Genomic DNA, 12,322 nt, shown 5'->3' on the forward strand with positions numbered 1-12,322 from the left:
AATGCATCCTCATACACACACACACACACACACACACACACACAAACAGACACACACACACACACAAAACGAAGAAGACACACTCATGCTAAGCCGGTTCACCTCTTGCATGAATCAATAGGGATCTATACTCAAACCCATCCACACTTAATTCAAAGTCTTCTAAGCTAATATCACATCCACCTGAACCAACAAGTGCCAGAATCTAACAAAACTAAAAAAACAATACCTTATTTTGTCTGTTAGCAAATGTAATTAATCAATGGCAGTTTAATTATTTGTTTGTACACAGTATGTATCGTCAAGACAGCCACCAGACAACAGAGACATGCTGATGCAGGAACAACTGCTCCTGCCATCCATTCACTCTGTACGCGCAGGGGGGAGATCAGGGTGAATGGTCTCAAATGAGACCACCTTGGGGGTACAGCAGGGTCCCGATGCAGATGGTGCCAACTAAATAGAAACCCAGGGTTGTCCAGCAAAACAGTTAGACATGGTGCACATTTTTTTATTTACTTTTATTTTACTTTCAGATTATGGTAAAGTTATGACATTGTATGTAATTACTTTTCTGAGTTGTCTCCTCGTAGTATTCTATCCAGCTGTGCAGTGTTTTAGCCTTTGAAAAGACATATTGTTCCAACCGGACTGGGTTTGTTCCTGCGCTACCCTTAACAGCGTGCACCCAGCACCCCCTTGCATTGTCTAACCCAGCACGGTGTTTGTAACAAACAGCAGCACCCGCTTTAAATCTTCTGACCGACAATAATTTCACACACTTCTCCTGCAATTTGGACTATTTTGGTGGCATCCCTATCATCTGCAAACCCGTCATCACTTTGTATCCAGATAGTAACCAGAGCACTCTGCACTACACAACAGCTAGAAGAGCTACTGTATATCCAGTGAGACAAGCACAGATCAGCAGAAACCCAGCTGGGACCTCCTCATTAAGCTCTCACTGCATGCACTCACTCCACACACACACGCGCACACACACACACTCGACATGCCCCCGTACCCCCGCTGTGCCAGAGTGATGGAGAGCTCTAAATTATTGATGTATCTCTATCTAATAGCAAGCCCTGTGTATCCCTGTGTGTTTGTCCCTGGCCTCTCTCAGTTTACGGCTTAATCATTATCACCTAAGAGAGCTATTTGGTCAAACAGCTAATTTCAGGGATATGATTGTGTAGCCAACAGTCAGATCTCGTGCAGGCAGCAAACCCAGAGTGAGAAAGTGCTTTGAGAAGGCAGTACGATTATAGGATGGCAAAACACAAAGTAAAAGCTCTATGGATGAGCAGAACAGTGATTTATTTGTACAGATGCAGATCACAAAAGCAATAAAATGTATGCAGCATGAAGGAGGAGTCATGCCATTAGTCACTCTCTCTCTAATCTCCACGTTAATGATTTTCTCTGAGCAACAGTACATGAATGCAGAATGCACTACACTTGTACACTAGATCTGGACACGGTGAGAGTCTTAATATCTTGTCGAACACGCATACGTAGCTGTACTTCCCATTTTTAGTGAGCCTCCTGTCGAAGGATTCATCATTTGTATTTGACAGGGTCATTAGAGAGTCAGCGTATTTACCAATTTGTGGCGATAAAAAGAGAAGAAAATCATGAACAGCGAGAAAGAAGGAAACACACATCCTTCCAGATTCACCCAATGGCTTTTTACGGCAGCTTAAAAGCCTTCAATGTGATGCAAAGCAAATTGTGCATGTCCTTTTTCAGTTGCACAAGGATTAAAGTAAACTACATTTCAACCTTGACAGGCGGTACAATGTTGAGTGTTGAGGGTTTTATCTTTTAACTGTAAGAAAGAAAACTCCCCCTCTGCCGACTTTCAAACAGCATTTATAATGCCATTCATATTTCTGGGGCAATTGGAATGTTTTGGTTTAGCATTCCTTCAGATAAGTGGTCAATCACAATATCCCGTCCTGACACGGAAGCATCATGTGGGACCTCGCTGCAGATTAAGCTACAAGCGGCATGTTATATGGAGAATAATGATCACACAATTGCAATGTCTGACATTAATGTGTTCATCTTTTCATATCAAAGCCAGACAGTGTCCAACCTCTGCTGAACCCAGGTCAGATAGCACATGGTACTCATTTGGTCCTACATACAGTACTTCTGCTGACACTGAAGGACTTGAACACATTGTTATCTATCTAAATGGATTTGATGGTTGTAACCATCTTCTCTGTCACATCCTGATCTCAGAATGAGGCTCATTAATCTTCTCAGCACAGGTGGCATCAACATGTATCGAGACAAACATTATGAATTATAGCAGGAGCAGTACTTTTGGTGAAAACATAACATACAAAACTGGCTCAGAATACCCTTAAATTAAAGCATATTTGAAATCAGGGAGCACTAATTGATTATTTTACCATTAGGATATAACTTTTTTAGAAATGTTTGTGATTAAAATAATAATTATAATGAGGAAGCCAAACAGCACTGATATCCCTTGTTTTTTTTGTTATACTTTCACAGAGAGAGAGAGAGAGAGAGAGAGAAAGAGAAAATGATTTTGGCCACTCAGTGTGATAAACGACAACCCTGTAATTACGGTGTTCTATTGCAACATCACTTTTGCTTTTACAGCTGCAGCATTTCTGTCATAGCCTGATATGTGAATGTTATGTGTGACTCTGTGTAATGTCTGTGGGTTTACCTCCACATAGAGAATGGGGAAGATGCCAATCTTGTCTCCCAGCATGCCTTCTGCCCAGTTCTCGTCCACTCGCCTGATTACTGTCAGTACCTCATCCTGGAGAGAGGGGAAATGAGTGAGACTCCACACATTGTAGGTACACCACGTGTGTCCGAATAATAGCTTTTCAGTTAATTTAGTAATGGGTGATTTTAAAAACAACAAAATAAAGTGAAAGGGTGAACTAACAGCTTATGGGGAGAGTGGTCGCTCCGTAACCAAAAGGTATCCGGTTCAATCCCCGCTCTCCCCATAGTTGCATGTGGAAGTGTCCTTGAGCAAGACGTTGAACCCCCGGTTGCTCCCCGGGTGCTTCACTGCAGCCCTCTGCTCCTTAATAACTCAAGATGGGTCAATGCAGAGAAGAATTTCCCCACGGGGATAAATACAAGTGTACATGTATTTCTTTCTTAATACATGTGTCTTCTGTTTTCCCATGTTACTAAAACACAAGATTTTGATCGGAAACTAGCTTAAACAAAGCATCTAAAACACTTTGGGAGTGGATGTTTTTTTCTTCTGCTTCCTGGTACCTGCAGCCATAAATCTAATAAATTGAACCCTTACAGTGTGCGGCTAAAACTTTCCTCATCATTTTTTGATGCGCTTATGTTGGATTGCTCAACCGGGGAATGATGCCAAAGGTATACAAAAAAAAAGAAAAGAAAAGTGATCTTCTTGGAAGTTGTAGCTCATTGACGACACATTATGTGTGCATACGTTTCCATCTTGATAGGAAACTACTCATATCTCTTCATTTCAGTTACATTCATTTTTACCATTTAATATGCTCAGCGGTATTATACCCGACACACATGGAAACATATTATGTTCTTCGCACGCCACACACACACACACACACACACACACACACACACACACACACACACACACACACACACACACACACACACACACACACACACACACACACACACACACACACACACAAACACCATAATGAAAGTCTTTTTCCCTCTGTTGCTCCTCTCCACACATGAATGTGAAGGTCTTGGCTAGACCATTAGGGACGCAGTGATAATGCTGCGAAATCAGTAATTATTTCACACATGAGAAAAAACATCACAAATATTGGTTTCTGCATGAAAACACGCATTCAGGGCACCGCAGGGGCACACATCTCAGCGTGAGTGTATGGCTTTGTGTAATCTTCAAACATTAATCTCATTAGTTTAGCCCCGAAACTCAAAATAATGTGAACTTTGAACGTTATCTTCTAATCCTGACGTAGAGCTCAGTGTGTTTGAGACACGTTATCTCCTGTAGGACCATGTTTGCATTGCTGTCCAAAAACACTTGACACAGTGAAGTGTACACGACACCGTAATTTAATAATATTTCTCTCTCCACAGACACACAATTACAGTGCAGAGGCAGAGTGGATGTGTCGAGCACAAATGAGTCTGTGTAACAGCTGGAGCAAAATGATAAGCTTTGAGGAGCAGAAGAACACGAGGAATAGAAATGACTGTTTACACCTGTCCGGGATGCACACTTCTTCTCTCATCTTAACCGTCCCTTTCAAAGTATCTTCTTTTAGAGACACGCTTACAAATGGTGATGAATTTTTTTATGATTTTGGACCACCTTAGATAAAAAATATAGAATAGGAGATCCAGTCTGACAAAAGGAGACCCAATCCAGTGGGGACCCGCAGACAGATTCAGAGAGAGACACCAGTACTGGCAGAAGCATTAGACACTACTTATTAACAAGTCTTTCTTAGAAAGACTTGACAATCTTCTTGCTATTCCAAGTTCATACTTTACATCTTAAATCCCCCCCCAGACATTTTCTCCTGCACAATTTGCTAAGAATTGTTTCCAGTCTCAGACGTGTAGGCACACAGATCTGGGATCAATGGCCCTACAGGATTAGATTGAAGACAATAGCATATGACAACTTGGGTTCTGAGTTTGTGTTGCTCACTAAGAACAAAGAGGACCCAGAGAGATATCTACGAAGGTTGCTCCCTGACAGCTGGTGAAAATATATGCATCATTATTATTTTCATATCCGATGTCCCCCCAGAGAAATCATCACTTCAATTTTATGATAATGCATTACACAATAAATAATTCTCACAATATTCCTCGATGGACAGCAAATAGCTGCATGTACGCTTCCAGTGTGAGGGAGCAATATACTGAAATGATTCTCATCTTAATGAGCTGCAATGCTCTGGAGTTTCATGCTGATTGAACTCCTGTTTTAGGGTTATTTTTCTTCCAACTTCTTGGTAAATAAATGGAAGAATCTAATTGCCAATTCACAATATAATTTACTTGAAAGGTGTTAAAACAAGACACAGTAAAGTAATTACCAACTCACTGTGTGTCAGGATATGTGTAATCTTCCATGACTACACACAAAAAAGAAAGTCCTGTTCAGATTGTATTGCATGACCATGGACTTTTAGTCACTTAAAAGTATTTTAAGTGACTAAAAGTCCATGGTCATGCAACAATATGGAACTACAAGTCAATAACAACGACATCACTACCTGCAACACTCATTGCTTTGGATGTGAAAGCTGATCACATTATTTGATCTACAAAATAGTAAAAATGTGGTGGAAGGTTCCTTTGGGAAGGCACCATGCAGATCATGTACCGTTGCCCTGCTTACATTCTGAGAAGCAAATGAAGAGTAGACTCAGTTGTAATACATTATTAGTGTCCTACAGTGAGCCCCGTCTGGTTTAACACAACAGAAAGGCTTTTCTTCTCCTACGATATTTATGTTGTAAATTCAGCCATCCCTCTAATCTCGTTACACAAGGCCCAGCCATAAAACACTAAATATATTTGTTCAGTGTCTGATATAAAAACAGTGTCCTAAGGTGAGTGTGTGTCTGTATGTGTGTGTGTCACATGTGTCTTCATGTGTGTGTGCATTACCTTGCTGAAGGCCAGACAGTCTTTATCCTGGTCTTTATCTTTGACCTCAAAGTCGTACAACGCTTTGCCCTGGGGTGGAGTTTGGCTCAGAGGACGCAGCAACTGGATGTAACTCGCAGGCAAGAAACCATGGCAACCATTGAGCTCGCCGTGGTACCAGTTGTCATCCACCTTGCGTCGCAGGATGATGATGTCGCCCTTTGAGAATTGGAGATCGCCTGGTTCTTTTCCTTCGTAGGAGTAGAGGGCTTTACCGCAAGGCAGAGCTGGGATGTTCTGAAAAACACACACATTACACACACACACACACACACACTTACAAACCAAGGACTGACTGACGCGCATCAAAACAATCCTCATGTTCCTCAAGATGGTGAAGAGCAGCATGATGTTCCATAAAGTGCAAATAGTCAATCTTGATCTATCTAAAATCCCAGAAGTGAAGATTTGTATCCCGGTGTCGGTTCAGTGTGAAGATGGTGAAGAACTTCTGGCATGGCTGAGTGGTCATTAAATATTTGAAAGGATAAAAAAGAAAAAAAAATGTTTTGTTCCACACAATTTCACATATGTTATGACTTTCTTGTATTTTTATTCAAGAAAGTACTTTCTCTACTCTTTAGGTGATTTTTCTCTAAATAAAAGGCCTCTTAAAATACCTTCAAAGAAATGTTGCGCGGAGCAGCATTAAGCATCGACATGTTTTGGCTTCTGCAGAGGATTTAAAGCAATGCTGTCAATATGTAGTGCTGCTGTGTTGAAATGATGCCAGACACCTCACACACCTTGGGGCTGACGATTTCCTGAATTTACAGTGAACTGCAGTTTCATGATATTCTTCCTGATACAGTGAGGAGCAGGAAAGTGTGTCTTTGGTGCCATGTCTGGAACAAATCTGTTCCAAGTCTGTTACGTAACAATATGCAATATGTTGGACGGGTCTATTTGCATTGTTTGCTTTTCTTTTTATTTGTACGTTTGTAGTGACTGCTATTTGAATGAAGGTATGAATGAGGCACTGAACCCTTCAGTGATCAGCAAATACATTTTGAGAAGAATAAAAATAAAGTTTATCCGGGCAAACTGATTTTGAATCAACTCAGTAGAAAATGTAATATGTGGCAAACTGTCGGACATGGAGGCAAATCTGTAGAGCACGGGTAGTGCTCCAAGTGTCATTTTATCACACCCTGCAGTATGTGAGATATGACGTTATTAAAATGTTTACCAGGTAATTGCTGCTGCCACCTTGGGCCAAACACAGTCATTTTGAAAATGCCTGACCAGTGTGACACATCACTCCCTGGACTTTCATCAAAACCAGGTCTGTGGTGTCCTGCTTGTCACATGTGAAGAGTGACCCATTTACCCTGCACAAAGTCGTGTTTTACGTGATGCTGTACTCGCATAGGAAATGATTGAAATGGTGAACGTCATCTCTGTTAAAGTTATATTAACCACAGGTGCAGTATTGATACATTTTCACATGACCATAGCGAGGTGCCACAGGACTGTCGAGCTCCACTGTGCTGTATATGTCCACATTTAGAAGCTGGGGCAAGAGAAGATGTACTTACTAACAAGCCTCATTGAGAAGTAACTCCCAAGACTAAAGAGCACATCATTAACTCACTAAGTTACCTTATTTTGTGGGGTTACAATTTCCGTGTAAAAAAGTCCTTTTCGTACATCTTTTGTTTGCCAACAGAGTTCAAACGTCAGCCGCTCTGGATCCATTTTTCATTTGAAGTTTCTACTTCAGTAACGTGTCGTGCAAAATAGAAATACTTGCGTAGCAACAGTTACTGAGGGGATATGGGGCGACAGTTAATAATTAAATTTGGATCAATTGGTGAGATAAGATGTCCAACAAGAGGATCAAATTGACAAGAAAATGCAGTTTTTAACCTGCAGAGGACACAAAAGCTGCGTTTCTATCTCACCAGTGACACATTGACATTCTCCAGCACACAAACCCAAACCAACAGGACAGCGTTCGGCACACAGTTAATATACTGAACATGTTCTTGACGGAGACAGGTATTAAAAGAGAGTTTATCTTGAGATCCAGGTAAACAAACAGCAGTGCATCACAGAAGAATGCCCAAAAAGAAAACAACTTATTGTCTTCCGTTCCGAGAGAAGGTGTTTCCAAAAACACTAATACACACATATAGACACTTTCTTTATACACACGGCTAAGAGGCTGTTTCTCCCCAGACGCTACACTGAGGAGAACAGCCCAAGGCGCCACTGCACGAGTCTACAGAGATCAGTGATGGTGCAATATGAGGAAACACACTTGTCATTTTTAGTGTCTCATATTTATTGTCTCATATCCACATGTGTCTCCTTTGGCCACATCACAAATATAAGAGCAATCCATCTTTATTTTCCAGGGCTACATTTAAATCACCCTTCCACCAGGCCAGCGGGTGGTGGTAATGCACCTGGAGCTGTTTGCGAGCTGCCACAGATGCCAGTGAATAACCTGTGCACTTTAGAATTATAGTGACACCCTTTAACAGTTAGCAATAAAAGCTAATAAAAGATCAATTATCCATAAACTCACACAAACACATGAAAGACTCCTTTGTATTGACTATAAGCGAGACACACGTTGGATGGTCTTCATCGACTCTAACTCACACCGCTCCGTTACCCTACAGATTAATGCTGTCTCCCCAGTGCTCCTTCCATTGACTTCCTGGCGTAGTCACACTTAAGAAAAGTGAACTCATGTATGTGTCTTGGAGAGACGGATGCATTCTGATTTCTTCACCATCTGGCTTGAATGAGTCTCAAATATCATAGAAACCACCTCCCAAGGTGGATTTGATCAATTTGATTTCAATATGTCTTGAGATCAGATAGCTCTACGACGTGACTAAGTGTACTCTGGGTCACTGTTGAACATCTCATTTTAAAACCATTAATTTACCACTATAATAGTCTTCATTCATCTGGTATCAGCCTTTCCACAAGAGTTTGACACCTGGCTGCAGCGATTTGCTCCCACAAGAGTGAGGCCAGGCGCCGATGTTGGGCAATAAGGCTGTGGCCATCGTTCCTATTCCTCCTAAAGGTGTAGGGTTAAAGGTCAGGGCTTTGTGCAGTCAAGTTTCTCCACACCAAACTAGGAACACCATTTCCTGTTGCCCCAGAGTTGGAAGTGCATTACTGTTTAACATTAAGATGTAACTTAATTAAAATGAAGGTGACATGACCCCAACCATGAGAATCAGCCTTGGGCAAAAATAAACAAAGACATACACTCCCGTTCAAAGGTTTGGGGTCACCCAGACAATTTCGTGTCTTCCACGAAAAATCACACTTTTATTTATCAAATGAATATAAAATGTAGTCAGGACATTGACAAGGTTAGAAATAATGATTAATATTTGAAGTATTAATTTTGTTCTTCAAACTTCAAGCTCAAAGGAAGGCCAGTTTTATAGCTTATATCACCAGCATAACTGTTTTCAGCTGTGCTAACATAATTGCACGAGGGTTTTCTAATCAGATATTAGTCTTCTAAGGCGATTAGCAAACACAATGTACCATTAGAACACTGGAGTGATAGTTGATGGAAATGGGCCTCTATACACCTATGGAGATATTTCATTAGAAACCAGACGTTTCCACCTAGAATAGTCATTTACCACATTAACAATGTATAGTGTGTATTTTTGATGAATGTTATCTTTATTGAAAAAACAGTGCTTTTCTTTGAAAAATAAAGACATTTCTAAGTGACCCCAAACTTTTGAACGGTAGTGTATGACCAGGTTTGTCCATATTTTTTTCGCTATATACAATATAGGGTCTAATTAACTATAAGTTGAAGCTGAGTGAGCAGTACAGAGTCTACGCTTGTATTTGAACAAATAAGAAAACACAGAGAAGCAGCGTGTGTGTGTGAGAGAAAGACAGACGGACAGCAACATGAGAAAAGGAGAAGGTGAAAGAGTAAGCCAATGACAAGGCAGGAGAGAAGCTTGTGAGTGTGTCATCTGCGGTTCGATTCCCTGGAAACCCTGTATCATAACAATATCATCTGTATTCTACGAACGTTGTGGTAAGAAACATAATGAGTAAATTACATTCACGGGCAAAACTTTTTGTGATGGAAAGAAAGTGTTATATTTTTGCACCACACAGAGGTCGATGGGAGGGTGTCAAGGTGGATATCTGTTTGTCATCCCTCTCCCTTGTGTTCCCTCTGTTCTCTTCCCAGGCCAACAGGCCAGGGTGACCTCCTCGAGGCTGCTGGAGGGCGTCATTAGGCACCTGCTGGGTTTGCCACTTGACGTCTGGAGGAAGATGGTTGCTGAGCTCGCTGCCGAGGGCATCAGCTGAAGCTAGGGGGCGGGCTGCTGTCCCTCTCTCCACTGAGCCCTGGGCCGGAGGGTTAAGCTGCTGCATAAAGGAGGCCTTTATTTTTAAATGGAAAAACTCCCACCTGAATCTCAACAATGGTCCAATTCAGTTGTTTGATGTTGTTTTATGCCTTGGCATACCAACTCCATCACAAGCACCGCTGTCGTTGGAAGCATATGAATCACACCGTCATCAGTAACAGCAAGAACGTTCTACTCTCTAATACAACAACTTTTTAACTAGTTATGAAACAGTCTCAATCTCAGAGTATTGACCGTCTAAAAGTAAATAAAATATAAAAGTATATAAAAAAATGTTAAAAAAAATAATTTAATATGCACTTCTCCTGGTATCACTACTCACCAAACTAACAAACTTTACTTTCAAAAAATGATTCAAGGCCTTAAGCTTTCAAGTTGTAAATGGGAACATTCGTCTTCTGGGTTAAAATGTGAATTATTCCAACAAGACGTGTTGCCACCTTAGCGCAGCGTTGGCTGTTCGAATGAAATAAAACATGACATTTTTAGACTTTGAGTGTCAGGTAGAAAGATATTGTGAAACTTCAAAGATGTGTTTGAATGAAAAATGTAACCTTCCACTTTCTCTTCACCCTCCTTTTTTAGTTTGAGCTGCTTAGCTACTTGAGTTGGTTCTTTGCTTAGTGCATTTATATTACGATACATGTCATTTAGCAGACACATTTTTACCAAAGTGACTTACAATTAGTGCATCAATCATGAGTACAAACTCAGAACAACAAGAATTAAGAAAGTCACATTTTTTCAAGAAAGACAAATTACAAAAATACCAAAAGTAATACCATAAGTAATATGGTGGGACGAATAAAAGGAATATCATATCATATAATACCATAAGTAATACCATAAGTGAGTGCCACTGAAGCGCTAACTTGTTTTTATTCACGGTATAGTCGTAAAAGATGTGTTTTTAGTTTCCGGTATTGCAAATGCCCATAACCACATGCACAATGCTCTATAAATTCACTGGCAAGTAGACATATTTGCATTATGACTGAGGACCGCAGTGTAATGTATTTAACATGTGCAGAGGGAAAACCAATCCATTGATAAACCATTTTATGAATTAATTACTAAAGATAAACCAATTCCAGCTGCTATTTTGGAGAAGAGGTGTTTTCTCAAGCTGTCTTATTCTTGAATATTTTTTTGGGGTTACTTGTTGCAGAGCAGGGTAAAAAAATAAATCTCCTTTCAAATCCTTTTTCAGGTTTAATCTAACTTTGTACAGCATGACAATCCAGGATAACTGATTTACCTTCAGAATAAACAGCATGCCTTCGGACTCCAAATGAAAGCCGTAACTTATCTATGTCTTGTACATTTTATTGTGGTGATGTCTGTCGGGCTGTGTCGAATAGGCAACATAAATCTATCAAAAATAAATGATGAAATTCAGGAGACAATTAATCGTTGCATTGTGTCGACACATATTTGATGTAGTTGCGCTGCAAAGGAAATAATCAGCCATTTGCTTGCGGATTTTAAATCCGTCAATGGAGCAGACTGGGAGATCGCTCATGTCACGTGTCACTACTTTCAGATTCCCCAAAGTCTTCCTGCTGGGCGGCAGAATAGAGATGAGTCCACCCAGAAGAGCCATTTCATGTGTGAAATAAGTGGAAATGTGTGAATGGCAAAAAGGAGTTTGTTAGTATTGTACCTGTCAGTGGCACAGTATTATCATCAGCCAAAGCACGGGCGCACACACACACACACACACACACACACACACACACACACACACACACACACACACACACACACACACACACACACACAGTTCCGCAGAGTGCTCTCTCACTCCTGTGGTGTGGTAATTAGTGTTTGCGGATTTCTGTAATGGACAGAAGGCTTGTGTGTGTGTGTGTGTGGGTGTCCCCTGCCCATAGGGATATGCACACAAAAATGCACAAGTCCCTCAATCAACCATGACTGAGACTCCCATCTGTTCAAGTCTGTCAGTGTGTGTGTGTCCGTCCTCTGTCGCCATAAGGTACAGGGAGGTGACTTGTCCAACATGGGACTGACTGCTCCATTCAACAAGGACCCCAAGACGCACACGCACACACACACACACACACACACACACACACACACACACACACACACACACACACACACACACACACACACACACACACACACACACACACACACACACACACACACACACACACACACACACACACACAAGGGATAACCCCGTGTGGTAGATGAGTCAACGACTT

At 41.0% G+C, this 12,322-nt stretch overlaps 1 protein-coding gene across 2 annotated transcripts in view; it reads right to left on the minus strand.

Moving 5' to 3' along the window:
* Positions 1-12,322, minus strand: part of LOC130208817 (E3 ubiquitin-protein ligase SH3RF3-like) — a 78,957-nt gene that overhangs the window by 24,999 nt on the left and 41,636 nt on the right. For both annotated transcript variants that reach the window (XM_056438171.1, XM_056438163.1), the window contains exons 2-3: positions 5,671-5,946; positions 2,711-2,806 (exon numbers count right to left, since the gene is read on the minus strand). In XM_056438171.1, coding sequence (XP_056294146.1) covers positions 2,711-2,806; positions 5,671-5,946 — 372 coding nt within the window. The remainder of the gene's footprint in view (positions 1-2,710; positions 2,807-5,670; positions 5,947-12,322) is intronic.

The sequence above is a fragment of the Pseudoliparis swirei genome, chromosome 2 (genome assembly GCF_029220125.1).
Source record: "Pseudoliparis swirei isolate HS2019 ecotype Mariana Trench chromosome 2, NWPU_hadal_v1, whole genome shotgun sequence".
In the NCBI taxonomy this organism is placed as follows: Eukaryota; Metazoa; Chordata; class Actinopteri; order Perciformes; family Liparidae; genus Pseudoliparis; species Pseudoliparis swirei.